This window comes from Dendrobates tinctorius, unplaced genomic scaffold, assembly GCF_039654945.1.
Source record: "Dendrobates tinctorius isolate UK_male_01 unplaced genomic scaffold, ASM3965494v1 ptg000070l, whole genome shotgun sequence".
NCBI lineage: Eukaryota > Metazoa > Chordata > Amphibia > Anura > Dendrobatidae > Dendrobates > Dendrobates tinctorius.
Window position 1 is genome coordinate 100121257 of NW_027361738.1, and position 21891 is coordinate 100143147.

At 46.3% G+C, this 21891-nt stretch overlaps 1 protein-coding gene across 2 annotated transcripts in view; it reads right to left on the reverse strand.

Annotated features, from left to right (window-relative positions):
• Positions 1 to 5238: 5238 nt before the first annotated feature.
• The window catches only part of CDC25A (cell division cycle 25A), a 32393-nt gene continuing 15740 nt past the window's right edge, over positions 5239 to 21891 (reverse strand). For both annotated transcript variants that reach the window (XM_073582241.1, XM_073582240.1), the window contains exons 13-17: positions 21382 to 21444; positions 21206 to 21304; positions 8048 to 8178; positions 7736 to 7847; positions 5239 to 7374 (exon numbers count right to left, since the gene is read on the reverse strand). In XM_073582241.1, coding sequence (XP_073438342.1) covers positions 7234 to 7374; positions 7736 to 7847; positions 8048 to 8178; positions 21206 to 21304; positions 21382 to 21444 — 546 coding nt within the window. In that variant the 3' untranslated portion in view covers positions 5239 to 7233. The remainder of the gene's footprint in view (positions 7375 to 7735; positions 7848 to 8047; positions 8179 to 21205; positions 21305 to 21381; positions 21445 to 21891) is intronic.

The window sequence follows — 21891 nt, forward strand, 5'->3', positions numbered from 1 at the left end:
TTCCACTTCTAATAGCAGAGTTCTCAATAGCATTTGTCAGGTGTATGGCTTTTTCTGGTCTTTTGCTTCCCTTCCCATGTTGTTCTAGTTTAAAGCTCTCCTTACAAGTGTAGCAAGGCGACTTCCAAATACCTGCTTTCCAGTCTTCGTAAGGTGCACCCCATCTCTAGCAAGTAGTCCATCGTATAAGTAGTTCACTCCGTGATCCAGAAATCCAAATCGTTGCTGACGGCACCATCGACGTAGCCAGTTGTTCACCTGCAGAATCTTATTCCACCTCCTTGTTCCATGGCCATCCACTGAGTCATGAACTGAGTAATGAGTCATGAACCCAGGTGTCAAATTCAGTCCCATTGTTAGCGATTGGAACATATTTAAAAATTTAAACTCCCAAATCTTCCTTTCTCTGTCACTATTAAAAAAAAAAAATGAAAAATGACCTTTCAATATTAGGACTTTTAGATCTGCCAAGCTGTGTCCAGGTCTAGAGAAGTGTATCCCTACAGGTGTGTCCAGCTCAGTCTTTATCGTATGTCTGTGCAGATTCATCCTTGTTTGTAGCTTTTGCTTAGTTTCCCCGATGTATGTCCCTGCATTGCACCTTGTACACTGTGTCATGTACACGACATTGAAGGATGGACATGAGAAAGAGTCCATGATCTTATAGTCCTGATTTGTGTTGGGTATGGGGACTTTATCTGTTGGTGATATGTGGGGGCAGGTCTTGCATTTCTTACTGTTACAGGGACTGTGCCTGTCTCTGAAGGTGATGTGAGGGCACTTCTGACAAGGATATTCCTTAGGTTGGGAGGCTGTTTGTAGGAGAGAAGTGGCAGTTCCGGGAATATTGCTTTCAGTCTGTGGTCTCTGTGGAATATGGGTTGGAGGTCTGCGATGTTTTTCTGAGTGATTATTATTATTTATTGTTATAGCGCCATTTATTCCATGGCGCTTTACATGTGAGGAGGGGTATACATAATAAAAACAAGTACAATAATGTTAACAATACAAGTCATAACTGGTACAGGAGGAGAGAGGACCCTGCCCACGAAGGCTCACAATCTACAAGGGATGGGTGAGAATACAGTAGGCGAGGGTAGAGCTGGTCGTGCAGCGGTTTGGTCGGTCGGTGGTTACTGCAGGTTGTAGGCTTGTCGGAAGAGATAGGTCTTCAGGCTCTTTTTGAAGGTTTCGATGGTAGGTGAGAGTCTGATTTGTTGTGGTAGAGAGTTCCAGAGTAGGGGTGATGCGCGAGAGAAATCTTGTATGCGATTGTGGGAAGAGGAGATAAGAGGGGAGTAGAGAAGGAGATCTTGTGAGGATCGGAGGTTGCGTGCAGGAAAGTACCGGGAGACGAGGTCACAGATGTATGGAGGAGACAGGTTGTGGATGGCTTTGTATGTCATGGTTAGGGTTTTGAACTGGAGTCTTTGGGTAATGGGGAGCCAGTGAAGGGATTGACATAGGGGAGAAGCTGGGGAATAGCAGGGGGACAGGTGGATTAGTCGGGCAGCAGAGTTTAGAATAGATTGGAGGGGTGTATTGCTCTGAATATGCCATTATACTACTTTCTATTTGGATACGGACATATATGTAGTTTCTGGTTTTCTTGCAATATTATTGGCTTATAAAGTGAAATGATGCTATTGGTACTTGAGAACCTTGCATAATTAAGCAAAAGATTATAAAAGATGTGACTAAAATAAAGGGGCTTAGTGATCTGCCTCGATCCTCCCGTACAGAGACCCCGTCTCCGTGTGGTCATTTGAGTTGCTAGCAACACTGGAATAATTTGGAAATCACTGGCTCAACCGTGAAGGGTTAATTTAACTCTCTCCTTATCACACTGAGCCATCGTGCTGCTATATATAACACACACACACACACACACACACACAGGTGCTTCTCAAAAAAAGTTGATTTCAGTTCTTCAACCACTGCGCCACCGTGCTGTAATATATTGTACAGTGCTAGCCACTGAGCCACCATGCTGCCAATTGAAACCTGGGCAGGGTGAGTGCTTTTGCGTGCCTTGATACTTAGAAGTCTTTTTATTCTACATGACAGGTGGCACATGCTCCATAGATTCCCACTTTTCTTCTGTAGTGGTCATCCTCGTTACTTTACAGTGATATTGCACATGCGTGGTTGTACTGTCCCCACTGCACAGGGTGGACATGTGCACTGATTCCAGTCAATGGAAGAACATCCCCCTCCTCCCCACTGACTACACCTTTCGATTGTGTAGTCAGACCTTTAATTCTGTGTGTTGCTTGGTGCAGCCTGCACGGATCAAGCATCTTGCTTGTGATCAAGTGAATGGAGATTTGGGAACATGGAGACACGCAGTCCTTGATCTTTCCATCAAACTATTATCCTGCCATTGGGGAATCCCACTGATGTACAATGTTAAGTAGGTGGTCTCATTACCATGATGCATGTAGAACATTGCACCGCTCCCCCTGGCAGACCTTCATCCCATAGTGGATCCTAGCACCATCTCATCACAGATGTGTTGTGCATAGCCAGCGCCACCCACATAGATGGGAACCATAATCCATCAGACCGGGCCACCTTCTTCCTTCGCGCCATACTCAAGTGCCCATTGTAGGTGCTGACAAACATAGATAAGGCTCAGCATGGACGCAGTGACCGGCCCGCACCTGCACAGGGGAAGTCACTCTTCCGTAGGATTGGACGAGACGTCTTTCCTCTAGACACACGAATGATCCCCAGAACTCTGTCCCTGCTTCTTTGGTAATCCTTCCATGGTCTACACAAACTACTGCATACCAGGAAATTGACTTAAGACGCCCCCTATACACCAGAAGCCCCCCACAACACCTGCTCTTCTGGAGACAGACCCTCCTACCAGTCTAGTCATCAATGTTTGATGCAAGACAGATCCTTCCGCTTGCTCATATTTCCTGCTTCCAATAAAACGTCAAGAAGCAATGCCGTCATCCCTGCGGCTGATGGGTGTTATGTTTTTCTGCATTCTAATGATTATTCTGCTGTATTCTTATTTATAAACTCTTTCTGAACAGCAAACAGTGCAAAATGTAATTGTGAAAACTATCTTTGCTCAAAATAAATGCATTAAAGAAAACAACAAAACGGTGTTCAGATTATTTAACCCCTTATAAAGCCATTTAATCCATAGGGTAAATATCAAACCGTTAACATCAGAAATCTCAGGTGAAGGTGATTGATGACCACAGTCCATACACCCCACCCTGGCCCCTGACGTGAGCTCGTGAGTAATGTCATGCTGGTGAGACAATTCTTCAGAATGGACCAAGAGCCGTCTCAAGCAATCTACTCCGATAATTGGAGCTTTGTATGAGCACTGCCCAGAGGGAGCAACTGCAAGTATGCCAAAGAGGGAGAAAATATATATTATCTGACCTGTATACATCAAGAGCACGAGACTTCACTTGGGAACTGATTGCAAACTTCTGGGAGTTTCACAGTGGCAAAACATTTCCCCGATTGGCAAGTCCACCATCACTACCAAAGTTTGGAAGCAGGATAAAAGTTCTTGTTCTACAAAAGGGCTCTATTAAAAACAGTTGTATGGGATAAGAAACTCACAGTGATCTGAGGACAGCGGTGAGATCTATGGCACATTCAACACCACTGGAGGCTCCACAGACATCCAGGAATATGAGAGGACAATCGAGAGTCCATCATCATTGCCACCAAGGGAAAGATCTGTGAGCTGGTAAGATAAGAACGTGGAGATATGGAGGTGTAGAAGGGCCATAAAGTAGCCTGGGTGAAGGCTAGACATTACTGAGATGATGGTTCCTAGCAAACTTCTCAGCAGGAGCTTTTACAAGTAAAATACAGTACACGTCGTCTTCAGTCGTGGCGACCACTTGAGCTCTGCTCAAAACCCTTATCAGGAACAGGTTAGCGGAAGAAAAACAAAACTAATTCCTGCCCCTATTGGCGGTCAGAGCACTGGATTCTGAGGACTTAGAAATCTGGACTTTAGATTAGAGACCATCTTGTCTATTATGAATAAAATCCAAGACTATGAAGTGTTTAGAAAAGACCAAGTGGATAGGAGGGGAAATAAACCCTGCTCAGCCATCCACCCACGTGAGTCACAAGTTGTTAGATTCTGCTTGGTCGGCTTTTTTTGTGCATATTGGAGTCCACACTTTGGAGTGGACATTCCCCATCCTGAGAATATTTTTCTGCCTCGTCTCTGTGCCTTAAATTATCAAAAGCTGGATTAAAAAAAAAAAAAAAAATTGTGAAAATATCTGTGAAGATACACAGGGCGTCTGTCCCTCATACACCGGGGTGATATGAACACAGATTTGCAAGTAAAAAATAAATCATGTCTCCAATTTAAGGAAACACTTGTCTAAGTCGTAGAGGTAATTTCTATCATTAACTATTTCTTCTGTTGATTATGGGGCAAAGATGATCACCCATCATGATGTCCAGGGAAAGTGAAGGCTGGGGCAAAAAGAAAAGAGTTGCCGTGTGTTTCAAAGAAGGTTGGTCTCCAGGATGTTGTCCAGGTATAGACTGACAAAGTCGACGGCTGGAAGGATGGAGGTGCAGACGTCAGCAGGACTGAACGATGAGAAAAAGCCTGTTCTGAGTGGATTGGAAAAGTTTTAAGATCTGAGAAGCAGAACCTTCACAGCTGGAGTAAAGTTCAAGCGGTCTCAATCGGGATCAGCAATAATCCTGTCCACGATGGAGACTATATAGGGTTTTTCCCTCCTCAATCTCTAGGTCTTAAGGTCAAAGATCTCCTGATACAAGGACATGCAAGTGGAAAGTGTAGAAATCAGTAGAAGAGGGGAAAATGAGTGTTCAGCAGTGAAACCTCCAGGTAAAATTGTTCAGGTAGTCCAGCGTTTCCCCAAACGCCAGTCCTCAGGATCTCCCTAGTATCACACAGGGATGACAGTCTGCAGCAAGATGTGATGCCTCGCTGGTACTTCTATCACCTGTCCAATACTATGTGAATCTTGAGAACTGATCTGTTGGGGCTGTGAGGACTGGAGTTTTGGAAACACCAAGCTGAAGTCCAGACTGCTCCACCACCAACAATCATTTCTAGACCCATCCAGGGGTGCTGGGTCTAAAGGTGAAGCCACAAGAGGAACAGTGGGGGGGGGGGGGGGGGGGGGGAGAGAAGGTGGTCTCATTAGGAGCCTGGACCGGCCAAGTTATGCCATCCCAGTTATTACAGAGATGCAGACACATGAGTGGTGTTTTATGTTTTTTTATTTTCCTGTAAGAAAAATTATAAAATATGCAGAGATACAAGATTGCATATTCCTACAGGACGCTGCAGACCTCGAGCAGTCACCGGACAGACATGAACTCCGTGACATCACATACAGACTAAACGTACGCAGATCAGCAAAACCCAGATTACTCTTGGGAGAAAAAAAAAAAAAGTTACTAATCATCCATAAAAGTTAACTTAATCAGCTAAACCGGGGCAGTAATATCGCTGCCGACATCCATCTAGTGGCGTTCACCAATCCTTGTGTAGGAAAGATGGAAGCACCGACATGGATAACCGCAGCTCACACGCTGCACGTGCTCATCAGGTAAAGTGGTTACACAAAAGATGGGTGCCTATTCCAAAAAAAAAAAACTGGTAAGTGAATGTGGTTACAGCAGGAGTCTGCACAGAACGACCGACCAAACCAAGCACAGGTGCTCAAAGCTCCCAACAGCCACACACTTACATGCACCTTCCCACTCGCTTGTTTTCCATTTATCTCCGCTCATAAAGTCAAAGAGGAGGAACATGGGGGGGATAAATGGAACAACAAGTGGGAGTGTGCACTTAAGTGTTTGTTGGTGCCATGAAGCACTGAGTGCCTGCAGCGAAAGGAACAGTCGTTCTGTGCCGACAGAGTCCCTCTAAGATGCAAAGTGACCGCACACCACAGTGCAAACAGGTGGTGCCGTTTCTGGATGAGAACAGCCATGACTTTTTTCCTGGACTTTTATGGAGAATACAGCAGTTTTCTGCAAGTAGTCAAAAAAAAAAAAAAAAATCCCCAGTATAGGTAAACTTCATGTAACAGCATGATAACCGAGTCTACACAAGTGGGCACTACTTGTACCCTGTACTGATCCCAAGATACAGTCTGTATTATACCCCAGAGCTGCACTCACTATTCTGCTGGTGATGTACCGTTGCACATATCACAAATAAGATCAGGCAGAAGTTTTTTTTTGCACTAGGGTATGCTTTTTGGCCACTCAGAAGGAAAAAAAAAAAAAAAAGTAAGTGCACTGGATTAGACAATGACTCCACTAGCAGAATAGTGAGTGCAGCTCTGGCGTATAATACAGGATGTAACGCAGGATCAGTAATGTAATGTATGTACACAGTGACTGCACCTCTGGAGTACAGTACAGGATGTCACTCAGGATCAGTAATGTACACAGCAGAATAGTGAGTGCAGCTCTGGAGTATAATACAGGATGTAACTCAGGATCAGTAATGTATGTACACAGTGACTGCACCAGCAGAATAGTGAGTGCAGCTCTGGGGTATAATACAGGATGCAGCTCCAGGTCAGTGCAGGATGACTACAATGCACAGCAGTTCTGTTTATGTAGGTTAATATATAAAGTGGATGAGACCCGAAGATTAAGTGCACAAAGTAAAAAGCAATTTGCTTATTAAGAAACCCCATAATTAAATTTGGAGACCTTCTCTGGCCCTGGGTCACACACAGTTTGAACACATCATTACTACATAAGCAGGACTTCAGATTTATCCCCCCCACCCTAATCTAAAAGGGGTATAGGTTAAAACCTTAAAAAACCTTGCCTATAACACGAATCCTTGATTCAATAAGAACTCCCAAACTGAGAAAGGGTAAAAAAAGATAAAAATATATAAAATTTGAATACAGGATAAAACTAGCAAGACCTCCACACGTGTTCCCTTGTGGGTCTCTGCACTAGTCACAGCTAGTTAAAAAACAGGATGGATCCCTGAAGATCCCACTGTGCGTCGTGTGATTGGCAGGCTTCACAGGACGAAACGGGTCAAACAGGAGTCAGCGGTAGTTCAAGAGTGTAAGGTGCAGACAGAACAGCCCAGAGTTTAAAGATTTACACGTGGCTGCACCAGGTAGTCCCAAGTAACTCCACTTTCTCAGCTCTGTGCACCTCCGGGGTCCGTTCAAGTCTGGAACATTTGTGAAGGTTCCCGGGCAGTGGACAGTGCGCTCAGAGCTTCTTCAGACGGCTGTATAGCTCCCGCTTACTCTTCTCTCCTGCCCACGTCCGGCTCTTCATGCGAAACCTCCGCAGATCTTCTTTAAAGTCTTCGTGGTGCATGGGACGGTAATTTTCTGGATCACAATGAGCCTGAAGGGGAAAAAAAAAAAAAAAAAAAAGCATTAGGCAAGAAAAGATAGTCCAGGAGGGCCGACGATGCACCCTGATCAAGGGGACTTGCACTATATGTAGCAGATCTATGGTAGACTGGATGACTGTGGATGTAAAGTACTGGGGGGGGGGGGGGGGTTCTAATCCACACATTACATTCTGCAAGCATCAGAGCAGACAATCCTCACTGGGCAGAACCTGATCAGAAATTGCATTTAAAAGGCAACCTGAAGATTTTAGAGATTCTGTACAAAGACAAGATTCTAAAATAGTCAGAATATCCATGATAAAGTTCAAAAGCTGAAAAACCAGAAACGCTGAGAACTACAATAAAAGTTACCCTGCACTTCTGGAAGAAGTCCTTGTAGCCCCCCAACAGGATGTACAGCTCGGGGTAGTGCAGGTGGGGGTACTCGTTCAGGTCTCGATCTTTCTCGCGCACAAACTTGCACCTGTTAAAGAGACGGAATATTCAGATTATAAACTGGAGAAGAACGACAGACTAACAGCAGGCGATGACGCATTAATCTACACAATGACCCAGATACAGGACTAGATCTGCAGGCAGCCTCGGAGAACAAGATACTGCAACCACATTCACTGACAGCAAGATCCTGAAAACAGCAAGGAATTGGAAAAAGCCACAACTCACATTCTGGGTCCTCGCTCAGAGGAGAACTCGCAGTGGAAGATGATAATCACTCGATTGGATCCTTGCGGCAGGATGGGATTCTTCAGGAGAAGATCTTCCACCTCTTGTTCCATATACAGATTGATTGCTCCCTGCAAAAGAATGATTTATTTTGTGTTTTTTAATCCTGAATCGGCCAAGATCTACAAAATGCTGACATCCGGTACCACAACTATTTATGCTAGATTCAGTGTCCTCCTAAGACACTATGAACATTGCTCTGCTTTCACTAATAAAGCTTATTGTGCATCTACAAATAGAAAAATAGGCAACGACTATTGCTTGAACCAAAAAGGTAATGACTGCAGCCATCAGCAATGATCTTGAAGACAAGCAATGGTCTATATAAACCTGTAACTTCATTAAGGAGCTCCTTCTATAATCCGACATTGACAGTCGAGTGGTTATTTTCTGTATACATGCATCATTTGAAGATTGCAAATCCCTTGTGTGCCCCCAAAACATCTGGCGCCCAACGTGGGACTAGGATAAGTAGTCTAGAACGGAGGGGGAGGGGGAGTTGAGACTGCAGCTCTGCATGAGGCAAGAAAATGCTTTATCTTGCCTAGCAGCCTCCTGTGTCTCCGTGCAGGGATAGAGACAGTAGGCTGTCACTGACGAGTCCTAGTCTGAACCCGGTCATAACAGTTTCCTTTTCTGCACAAGTGAATGTCGTCTTCTCCAGCCTGAAGACAGAAACGTTCTAAGTAGATAATCCACAATCACTGGTTCCAGCCTCTGATACGGCTGATAATGTTTCCCACTGGAAAATGCTCAACTAAGGTCTGTGTCCCAGCTGCAGTAATAAGGGTGGAAGGATTAAGATGTAGTGACTGCCATTTCCCCGCTTTAGGAGGTGTATGTTGTGCCGGCAGGATGCCGAACTTGTTACTTCAGCCCCAAACTGGCGGATAGCGAGGGCTCCGGACACATCTTTTGCAAGAGAGGAGACCTGTTATAAACGGTTCTCAGATAAGTATCCAGGACTAAATGTTCAGAGTCCATAGTTACACCCGGATAATGTTAGTGAACCCAAAAGGGACAAGATCCAAAGAACGTGCCAAGATACCAGGTCTAAGTCCAGAGGGAACTTCACTACAGAGAGATGATAGATATATGACCTCGGAAGCCGTTCAGAGCGGAAACTGCCTTAAAAGCAGAAACACTGTCCTTAGGACTCAGATAACATGGCGGCAACAGCCAGTCAGAACCCAGAGTACATGCCAAGTGCACTAGCGGCAGAAAGAAGGGAGGAAGCTTGTGACAATTGTAAAGACCCTCCTCCTCACATTGTCAGGGCCATTACCCCCTGGAGGAGGGCTAGATAAGGAATAGAAGGTGGTGTTAATAAAAGGGGACTCCTCTTAGGGATCATGAATCTCTAGAGGAAGCCAAGGGATGCAAGACGACAGAAAAAGATGTTCCACTTATCAGCCAGAGAATGGCACTGGCTGCACAAGCTGCACCCAGTCCAGACTGACCCCACACTCCCTGGAAGGCTGGACACGGTCTGCCAAATGCAGAACCCAGACTGGCGTGACACCCTCTCCATCTGTGGGGTGCCACATGCACGCAGACCTGCCTCCTTGTACCCAGTTATCAACGTACATGGCACACCTTACACCCCGGCAGCCATTGTAGCTGATGGCACATCCGCCCCAGCAGTTCTTAGCTCCGTGACTACCACAATGATGAGGTCTCTAGCACCGTTGGAGAAGATTACAAAGACAACAGCAACCTAGGGCTATAAAGAAAAGGGAAACCGAGAACAGGCAGCTCAGGCTGACAAGTCACCCCTGCAGAGGCTACTACATTTAAAAAGGTCACCACATGAGGTTACGTGGCCCTCCTCACGGCATTAAACATAGTGTCAAGGTGAAAATATATTTTCTTATATAACTTTTATACTTTTATACTGTGAAACAATAAGTTTTTCCTAATTGCTTGCTAATGCAAATGTAACTATTAAAGATGGCTGCCAGTGTTCACTTTCACTTAAATTCAGTGTCTAAAGAGTTAAGTTTCATTTCTCCTAAAAAAGATAACTCAGGAATGTGAAGAAGTAACCATCGGGAGACGTTTTGACGAATCAGAGAGAGACTGGACACTAGATGTATACTGCATAAACCCCGCCTAATGCACGCCTTCCCCTAACACTCAATATAGTATTGTGTATTTGTAAATAAAGCCAGTTGTTGTACTGCTCCTGACAGGTGTGGATGCAGGACATTAGCTAAGACTGAATCAGCTGCGTGTCTGAGTCATTCTTAATTGGTACCAGATGTTTTGCGCTCGCACAATGATTTGGAATGACTGGTGAATGAGGATTTATTGTCGTTTACGACCCCGACAATTGAGCCCAACGGGGGGCGTGGACAGTGATCCGAGGCTCCTCTGGACCCATGCCTGGATGTCTGTGGATGATACCTGTAGTGGCTGACCTCAAGGACTGATCACCCTCCAAAACACGGTAAGTGAGATCATATACACTGTATGTGTCACACTTGCTAGTGTCTCAGCCGTTATTGGTTTGTCTGTGGTCTCCTTGGGTCTGAGGGGGTGACCGGTCGAGTGGTGAGACTGAGTGCGATCCTGTGCCACGCTCTGAACCAGCAACTGAGAGACGTCGCATTCTGCGCGTCCTCGTGTACACCACACCTCCTCCACCGGTCATTGTACTCCATTCAACCACCCTACCCGTGACTATTGTCTAGTAGTGAAGTGGAGTGATAAATTGAGCTAGTTGCAGATTGTGGGGCAACCTAGAGGAAGGGATAGGAGACGCAGCCTCTGTGATATTGTACCAGCTAGGTAATTAAGACGTCCCGAGAAGGGACCACCTGTATTTCTGTGGAGGGCTCTCACTAGGAGACCGCCTCCCGACTGTTGGAATATCGTGGCAGGATAATCTGTTAATCACTGCTGTTCAAGGTTAGGGAAAGGAAATATTGAGCGCGAGGCTCTTTTCCTAGTACGTCGAACGTGAGGCTCCGTACTGTGGAACATCAGTGTTGATATCGCTACCAGTGGTTTTTCTGCAGAGAACCATAGTATTCTGTAAGAGTCATGCTGCGTATCTTAAAGCAGAAGAAGTCTGTGCCCCACAAGTTAGATGAGGATGCTGTGGAGGTCAAGGCAATAGTAGCGTCACGGGAAGGCAAGAAGGCAGTCAAGAATGTTGAGAGATTGTATAAGCATGTAGGATTGCCCTCGTCAGGGAGATTACAGCCGGCTATGTGGCATAATCTCATAGAGAACAAACGAGGCATGTTGAAAGATAAAGGATTGTTAGAACAAGCACAAGCTCATCTGCGAGTTGCGCGAGGCTTGAAGAATGAAGGATGGAAAGAGATTGATGGGGAAGGAGGATCAGACAATGCGGAACCTGTGTTTGGTTATAAAATGCCTTTGAACTGTGATAATAATAATAATAAATCTTTATTTTTATATAGCGCTAACATATTCCGCAGCGCTTTACAGTTTGCACACACATCATCACTGTCCCCCGATGGGGCTCACAATCTAAATTCCCTATGAACTGTGATCTTATAGATTGTAAAATGGCCGCCGTGCCACTGATGATGAAAATGCAGTCCCAACCACCGCCCTATAATGGCGACAAGACGAGCTCTCCAGAAACGTGGGTGTGTCCTGTTTGTGGCGTGCAGAATCCAACCTGGGTGGAAACCTGCCGTGTGTGGGGCGGGCCGTCCTTGGGGTTCCGCCCAGACCATGGACGGAAGTGGGGCATGCCACGCCTCCACCGGCAGCCATCTTGGTGCACCCGGAATTCCTCCCCAGCCACTATGTCCGCTGGTAACACTTTCCGGCGAGTACTATCAGGGACCACCACTTCCTGAGAAACCTCCGGCACCGACCGATGCTGTTCCCACCTCTAATGTTCCTGTTCCGGCCTCTGGGCCTAGTCTCCCGGTGCAACCCACTGTGATATTTGTAAATACACCTGGTCAAGGTCCCTTCACTCTTGATGCCCTGACCTGCAGTACGGCTTTCCGGTCCGTAATGCGTATGAGGCGCCAAGCTATCGGAGATGATGAGGGATCAGAAGATTCTGACAATCAGGTTGCTACAATTCCCCCTGCCCCGCCACTGCTATTAGGTCCGTTCGAATCCCCCCGGCCCGGAAGGAGCCCACTACCTACCCCTCTCAACAAATCCTCTAGGTTGCCCCATGACCCTGAAATCTGGTTCCCCTGTCATTCACGCTATTACATCACACCTCAGGGCTCCCAGGTTCTTTTCTCAGTGGGGTATGGGGACATAGTTACCCACCAGGTAGGAGCCATAGTGAACCCAGCTAACTCTACCCTGTCGCATAGAGGTGGTTTGGCCCAACAGATAGCTAAAAAGGGAGGCCCAGCCATAACCCAAGAGTGTCAGGCCTACCTTACCAATTATGGCCCCTTGCATCCAGGAGACGCTATGTCCACCCAGGGAGGGAATTTGCCCTGTGATATAGTGTTACACACTGCAGGCCCTATATATGATTACAGGACACCCGAGCATTGCCGTACAATATTGCAGACCGCCTTACAGACAGTGCTTATCTTTGCAGGACGGCTAGGGAGAGATACACTTCCTCGTAGAACTTTGGCTATACCATTGATATCTTCAGGACTCTTTGGATACCCACTGGGCCCCTGTATGAAGGAACACGTTGAAGTCATCAAGAATTGTCTCCAATCAACCCCAGATCTCGATTTACAAGAAGTTAGGATCGTCTGTTACCATGAATCCGGATTAGAGGGCATCATGCCCTTGGTAGCTGAATACATGATACCACTGATGCACACAGGTATAAAGCCCCTGGATGAGGTAATACCCACAGCACCCCCAACTGCCCCGAAGGATGAGGCAGTGACACATGACGAAGAAGAAGAAGGGCTGAAGCTGAAATACAAACCCTTCACTCCGGTACAAATTGATGCTATTGTTAACAAGTTACCTGACCCGGACAAATTTCCCATGCAGTATGTAAGGAAACTGGAACAGACTAGGAGCATCTACGGGGCTACATGGTCTGATCTATCAGGCATCACCTCAATCAAAGCCTCCAAATATTTTCTCCCCACCATCATGAAGGAATTGAACCCCACTAAAGCAGGACCTCTCAACAAGTTCAAGTCTGGAAAGGAGTTTATCGCTCAACTCACAAAGTGGGCCCAGGATCGTCTCTGTGACGAAGCAGGATCAATACAGGATATAAAACAAGAATCTGGTGAAGCTGTGGAGAAATACACTGCCAGACTAACTATGCAGTTTGAAGACTTGGGTTATTCAACTCATGTGAAGACGCAGGCAGCCTTGTTGGTCCGTGCTTTTATTGATGGTCTGGAAGATCCACTGAAGGATAAGGTCATGAAGCTTCGTCCCGAATTACCTGATGGTCCCCTAAAACAGGCCCTCACTGTTGTGAAGAGTTATCAGAAAATGCTTCAAAGGGAAGAAAAAGAAGCAGAAAAGGAAGCAGAGAAGGAAGCACAGAAGGACAAAGGCAAGAAGAAACCAGCCATGTATATGGCAGAAGCCTCAGAAGTACCTGTTATGGTGTATCAGGCTCAGGATCGGTATGGATCACCACGCTTGAGGCCGAGAGGGTCCCAGGGCCAAAACTACAGGGACAGACCAGTTCGTGATGACCAAGGGAGACCTCTGTGTTGGGAGTGTGCCAGCCCTGGTCATATGAGAAGAAGTTGTCCTCGCAGGGGGCACCCTCAGAGACCTCTTCCTCCTCCACACTCATGAAGTTCAGGCCAACCGGTGCCCACTTTTCCCGCCACCTGTACTTCCTCGTCTTGTGGTACAGTGACCCTGGAAGTGGACAATCAACCTCTCAAGTTCTTAGTGGACACTGAGGCGGCCACCTCTGTTATCTCTTCATCTCAGCTGCCTCCTACAATCTCCCTGTCTTCAGATTTCCTCACATGTATTGGAGTTGAAGGTCAACAAACCTCATCACCACTCACTGTTCCCGTCCCAGCTGGCCCATTCTCTGGTGTCTTTGCCAAATTTCTGGTGTCTGAAACCTGCCCCGTCAACCTTCTAGGAGCGGACCTCCTTCAAAGGCTTCACGCTACCATCATCTTCGGTGATCAAGGGATGGAATTGCAATTACAAGATCCTGCCTCACAACAAGGCACTGAAGATCGTTGTGTCCTTAAGGCTTTCCCTCTGATGATGATGACTCTGCAAACGACACCTTCCCCGGATTTGCCCAATCTACCTACCACTCTGTGGTCAACTGGACCTGAGGATGTGGGTCTGCTCAAAGTGCCTCCAGTAAAAGTCCACCTCAAACCTGGGCACCCATACCCCAGACTACCTCAGTATCCGCTTAAGGCTGCCCAAGAGCGGAGCCTTGGAGTTCAGATTACCTCCCTCTTACATTCTGGAGTGCTAATCAGATGTGTTTCACCCTGTAACACACCCCTGTTTCCAGTGAAGAAGAAGACAGCTCCTGGAGACCCTCCGAAGTACAGACTTGTACAGGACCTCAGAGCAGTCAATTCAGCCACCATCTTGGAAACTCCTGTGGTACCCAACCCAAACACCTTGCTTTCTCAAGTGCCTACTTCAGCAACACTCTTCACCGTTATTGACCTGGCTAATGCTTTCTTCAGTGTCCCGCTTCATGAAGACTCACAGTTTTTATTTGCCTTCACGTTTCAAGGATCTCAGCTGACCTGGACCAGGACACCACAGGGTGCCCAGAACTCCCCTAACCAGTTCACTCATGCTATGAAGATGACCCTGGATCCGTGGGTGTTACAGAATCTTCATGTCACGCTTCTCCAGTATGTTGATGACCTACTCCTCTGTGGAACTGAAGAGAATCTGTTTGCTGCTTCTGAGTCCTTGCTCCTTTTTCTTCATTCTGCCAACTGCAAAGTCTCAAAGGCCAAGGTCCAGTGGTGCAAAGAGAAAGTCGTCTTCCTCGGACACTGCATCTCTCAAGGCTCGAGACACCTCACCGAGGACAGAAAACATGCAATCGAGGATATCACTTATCCAAAGACATACTCTGCTATGCAGTCTTTCTTAGGACTCATTACCTACTGCAGACAGTGGATTCCGGATGCCTCAAGACTCATGCAACCTTTGTATGATTGCCTCAAGACTGGAGGACCGGACTGGGATCATGCTGAAAATCCGTATATCTATGCTCAGCAAAAGGACTGTTTCCTGGCTCTCAAGGAAGCTGTTGTCAGCGCCCCTGCTCTGGGTCTCCCTGACTACACTCAGCCGTTTCATCTCTTTGTTTCAGAATCTGAAGGACATGCCTCTGGTGTGCTGGCACAGAAACATGCTGATCGTTTCCGTCCTCTGGCCTACTACTCAGCCAGGCTAGACCCTGTTGCCAGAACTGCTCCTTCCTGCCTCAAGGCTGTGCATGCAGCCCATGTTCTTCTGGATAAGTCTGCTGACATAGCACTTGGTCATGACTTGGTCATTCAAGCTGGACATGATCTCTCTGCTGTCCTCCAACAAACATCTCCTAAGCATCTAACGAGCCAAAGACATCTCAGACTTCACTGCTCTCTACTTCTGCCCTCCAACATCACCTTCCAGAAATGTACTACCATCAACCCAGCCACTTTGCTTCCACATTCTAGGGGGGAGTTCCCTGACGGGTATAAGGATTTACCAGACGGGAGGTCACCTGATGACCCGCATGACTGTGTAAAAGCACTGGAACAAGAAGCCTCTGCACCACAAAATGTGGTAACTCAAGAACTTCTCAACCCTGATTTGCAACTATGGACTGATGGATCTTGATTTGCAGACTCTTATGGCAAGTTCCACACTGGATATGCGGTCACCACTGAAACAGAAGTCCTTCTGGCTGAAGCCTTGCCACCTCACCTTTCGGCTCAAGAAGCCGAACTTGTGGCCCTACAACAAGCATGTTATCTAGCAGAAGGGAAGACGGCCAATGTCTACACTGACTCAAGATACGGCTATGGAATCTGTCACGATTTTGGATTCCTGTGGAAGTCCCGAGGGTTCATTACGGCTACAGGAACCCCTGTTAAACATGCACTAAGGATTAAAGCCCTGATGAAGGCATTGGAGCTACCTGTACAAATTGCGGTGATCAAGGTCAAAGCTCACGGGAAAGTCAATTCGAAGGAGACTAGAGGAAACCATTTAGCAGATCAAGCTGCCAAAGCTGCTGCCATAAAGAATGTCTCAGCAAAGTGGGAAGAAGAAGAAACAGCACCAGAAAAACCCTGTTGGGAAGGCACTGATACACCTGTGATGCCTGTGCTTACCAGAGCACAAACAAGAGAACAGGCAACCAAAGAAGCTACCCAAGCCGAAGAAGAACGAGACTTTGAGAAGTCCGAAGCCCGAAGAAAGAAGAGGGAGTTGATAGAAGACATGGAAATGGAATACCCTGCCACCGGATCTGTCTGGAAGCCAGCCCGACCACCTGAAGAGAGATTGTGGGAAGAACAAAAGTTGACCTCTAAAGAAGAAAAGAAGCAGTGGGAAGCTGCAGGAGCCATTCATGGGAATCGTAGTTCTGCCGGACAATACCAATTTCCTAGACTCTATAAGGTGGATGGGAAACCCTGTCTACCCAAAAGAATGTATCCAGCCGTTGCAGCATGGGCTCATGGATCAACTCATCGAGGAAAGAACCAAGCTCTGGCCTGTATCAAGAAGCTCTACTGGGCCCCAGGAATCTACCACTGTCACAGCCTACTCAAGAGCCTGCCCAGTCTGTGCCATCTGTAACCCAACAGCCACCGCCAAGGTTCCACTTCAGCATCTTGCCAAACCAGACTACCCTTGGCAGAGAATCCAGGTTGATCATATTCAGATGCCCAAGTCAGGAAAGTATGAGTACGTCCTAGTGGCTGTGGATATGTTCTCAGGATGGCCCGAAGCCTACTCAGTGACCAACATGACTGCCAAAACTACAGCTAAGAAGCTCATCACTGAAATTTCGTGCAGATTTGGAATTCCCGAAGTTGTTGAATCAGATCAAGGCCCAGCCTTCACTGCCAATGTCTGCGAGGAATTGTGGCACATGTTAGGGACAGATTTGGGTCTGCACACCCCCTATCACCCCTCCAGTTCAGCCAAAGTTGAGAGAATGAACTCCACAATTAAGACCCAGTTGCTTAAAATGAGCCAGGACCACCCACTCCCATGGCCAGATTTGCTCCCCGTGGTCCTATACCAAATCAGACACACCCCACAGGGAAAACACGGCCTGACTCCCTTTGAGATTCTTTTTGGTGCTCCACCTAAAATAGGAGACATTAGGCCACAAGAGTTGTCTGAGACAAATGATAAAGTTGTACAATTTGTGATTGCATTGTCTAAGGAACTGTCTAACACCCACTCTACAGTTTCTGCTTCTCTTCCAGAATCCACAGGTGACGTGGTCCATGACTTTGTGCCAGGAGACCTGGTGTATGTGAAAAAGTTTGTGCGCAGAGATTGTCTCCAGCCGAGATTTGAAGGACCCTACACGGTGATCCTGGTCACCCCCACTGCAGTAAAACTTGAAGGAAAGAGCACCTGGATTCACGCTTCACACTGTAAAAGAGACCGAACCTGTGTTTAGTCACAGTAGTGACTGAAGGGAAATGTTGCTGTTGTTTTTGACCTTGGGACTGGGGGCCATCCTCGCCCCTACCTCTTCGGCCCCTATTGTAAATAAGAATTCTGGTCCCTTTATTCTCTGGGTAAACCTGACAGCCCCGGTGAATATCTGGCGATTTGATTTCTGTGATGTAGTCAAGTGCCTTGAGACTGAACGGGTGGTAGAGGGGATCATCCAGTTCTATATGTGTGTTACCAGACAAAACAATAATTGTCATTATTGGACAGATGCTGCCTGGAGTACGGGGAATGATTGGGGATATAAACCTAGCGAAGCCATGTTCCCCAAGGATGGGACGGGTAGGAGTCTTCGTGAGAGAATGCATCTAACAGCCCTTCTGCAACCATTTAGGGGCTGTAAATGGGGTAGAAGCTGTCACCCCCTTCTCCTAAATCTTGAAAGCCCTCAATCTGCTGATCTGCAGACGTTCGTACTAGGAAGGCATTATAATTATGTATTTAGTGCTGGACCTTATGCGTATTTAGGCCATATACGGCTTCAGGATATTAGCTTCAGACCAACCAAGGCCCCCGTTACCAGTACACCTAAAATAGGCCCAGGTGAGCGTTTGCAAAATGTAGTTAATGAAGTGATCCCCATTCCAGGTCTCAGTTGGCAAGAGGTTTTCTCCATAGAAACACAAACAGCCCCAAGGAAAAATTTGTGGTTAGAATGGGTGAGGTACAATGTAAAAGTCCAGAATATCTCTGTAGGATGTATTGCTTGTGCTGCTGCGAATACACACCTATACACACATGCATTGCTTTTCCCTGATGACAACACCACTGCCTGTGTCATGAATTTGTTGAAAGGTTTGAAGCCCACTGATTGCCCAGATTACGTCCCACTAATTCATAAGGAACCCAAACTAAAGGTCCCAGGAGAAGTAACTGTATTAGCTGACAATTACACCTGCTATAATTCCCACGACACCACAGGTACACCAGTAGGGATCTTCGAGACAGGTTTCTGCAAAGAGAATAGTTCTCTAGATACTGACTTGTTAATCAAACATACACAATATATGTATGACATTTATTGGTTATGTGGAGATGGTAAGCTCCGTCCTAGGTTGCCAAATGCCTGGACAGGCCAATGCACCCTTGTTAAACTAGCTATGCAGTTCAAGATTCTACCCTGGGATCCAAAGATACCTGATGAACCTACCAGGAAAAGGAGAAGCCTCGATCAGCTCCATATGAGTTATGAAGATCCACTAATATATTGATGCTATTGGAGTGCCAAGGGGGGTGCCTGACCAATTTAAAGCCCAGAACCAGATCTATGCTGGCTTTGCTTCTATAATCCCACAGGTGCAGATGAATAAAAATGTTGAATGGATCAATTACATATATTACAGTGAACAAAGGTTTGTCAATTTCAGCCAAGATGCCTTCCAAGGTATAGTTGAAGAATTGGGCCCTAACACTAGAATGACACTCCAAAATCGACTAGCCCTTGATATGATATTAGCTGAGAAAGGAGGAGTTTGTGGGATGGTGGGAGAGGAGTGTTGTACCTATATCCCTCAGAACTCTGGAGTGAATGGAAAAACCATGATAGCCCTTAAAAAGATAACTGGGTTAGCAGCAGAATTGAAAACTAATGCTGGAGTAGGCACATCTTTCTTTTCCGGCTGGTTGGGTGGACTCAAGGGATTCCTTCAACAAGCTTGTATAGTACTGATTGCCCTCCTTGTAATTGGATCGATAACTCTTTGTTGTGTTATTCCCTTGTATAAAAAGGTTATTGCCAAAGCAACTCCGACTGGCACCTTCCTCAATCAAGAAGTAGACCCACCAGAGTACGATGGTACTGATCTAGGGGAGATCCCTAAGTATATTCCCCTCAAGAGAGTAGACAAAACCCCCCCATTCTCAGATGATGTTAAGAGACTTAGTTTAGGGACAGCGGGAGAACTCCATGTAAGGTTAGTGAAGGGTTCAGCTGCCTGGAGGCCTCTCGCTAGGGGAGAGCTTCTGAGGTGTCTGGATGAAGAAATCCACCTCCCCTTTTCCCATCGCATGGACAGTCTCGAAGGATCTTTCATTAAGGGAAAAACTTAGTGTTTAGGGGGGATTGTCAAGGTGAAAATATATTTTCTTATATAACTTTTATACTGTGAAACAATAAGTTTTTCCTAATTGCTTGCTAATGCAAATGTAACTGTATTAAAGATGGCTGCCAGTGTTCACTTTCACTTAAATTCAGTGTCTAAAGAGTTAAGTTAAGTTTCATTTCTCCTAAAAAAGATAACTCAGGAATGTGAAGAAGTAACCATCGGGAGACGTTTTGACGAATCAGAGAGAGACACTGGACACTAGATGTATACTGCATAAACCCCGCCTAATGCACGCCTTCCCCTAACACGCAATATAGTATTGTGTATTTGTAAATAAAGCCAGTTGTTGTACTGCTCCTGACAGGTGTGGATGCAGGACATTAGCTAAGACTGAATCAGCTGCGTGTCTGAGTCATTCTTAATTGGTACCAGATGTTTTGCGCTCGCACAATGATTTGGAATGACTGGTGGATGAGGATTTATTGTCGTTTACGACCCCGACAATAGCTCCCGCCATTTCCTCTGGACAACTCAGGAGACCAATACTCTGGTGAACTGTTCAGCAGCCCTGGACTCACATCCCATGCCTTTTTACAGGAAAATGACCCACATGCAGAAAACACGTTCTGCCTTAGGGATGGAATTGTTGAAATCAAGGCAGAAGTTTTTGCCCATTGATGCAACAGGCTCAGGAGCCGGACTATCCACAACATAGGATTTCCTTCGTAAACTTTATAGCTGGGCTAGGAACCACTTGGCGGACCAGGTCAATTTCTTTCCTGACCTGCAGCGGAGGAGACTGGAGAAGTTCCTCCACCGATTGAGATCTACTAACATCTGATTCAATCGAGTCAAGGACCGTGAGATTTCCCATAAATGAATCTGGATACCGGCTTTCGTTCAAGGCCTTCGCCATCCTATACAGAAAGTTACAGACTACAAGACCTGAATTCCAAAAACTGGATATGGACTTTCCTCTTCCAACTGGCAAGAGGGGTGGAGATGAACCAAACAGCCAAGCCTCCTCAACCAACCTACTGGTGGCACAAAATGTTCTGTGGATCATGGAAGAGTCACGTGCTATAACTGCAGCAAAGTAGGACACTGCAAGAGGAACCTGGACAGCAGAGACAAGGATCCCAGGGACCACAGGGCCCCAAAGCACAAATGCACATCCAGAGCTGCATTCAAAACGCATCCACTCACCATAAAACTGACAGATTTGGCCAAATAAATAAAAGTGAGCAGATATCTTAGCAGGGAGTGTTCACTAACGTGATGGCACAAGCCTGAAGGTGACCTGAGAAGAACCATCTCAAAGCTGCAGTTAACCCCTGGAACAATGGGTGAGGAGGGTCTAATAAAGAGGTTAAGGACCTAAAAGGTTACACAGCAAAATACTAGACCAGAGACTCACCCTTATGTGTCCCCCATCGTACTCGTACGGGTATCTGCAGTCAATGATCACACAGCGATCAATAAAAGTATCGTACCGCCCGCTCAGGATCAGCGCCATCTGCAGGAGAGAAGACGTCAGTACAGGAGCCACAATCCAGCTCACAGGTGCGCGCCTCCGCATGCCGATGCACTCACCATCTCCGGAGTAATGTACTTCAGCTCCTGATGTCTGCCGCTCACAGTTGGAAATAAAAAGGCCTAAAGCGTGGAGGAAAAAAAAAAAAAATAAACCGGGGAACAGGGTTATAAATCCAGAGAACAAATTCTGATAATAGTCATTGCCCGAGATCATTTGCTCTTGGACGTTTCATCACAAATGCGGGTAAGAAAAAGACTCAAGACAGTTAAAGGGAAAGGAGTCATCGGAAAGAGACCGACTGTATAAATCAAGTGTTACATAATGTGGTGAAGTTTGGCATTTCACTCTACCACCATCTTTAAATAAAGTAGTTTTCACACTATTACTGTTCAGTGAGATTCACATGTACATTAGCAGCAATGAACAGACTGACGCATCTAATGAGCATGTGCGAGGGAAAGGAAGGTGAGCTGTGACAACCCCTATTGTGACTGGTGGATCCTGTGTAATCTACTGTATATAGAGGTGTCATCATTGTACAGGAGGAGTAGGTGAGCTGTGACATT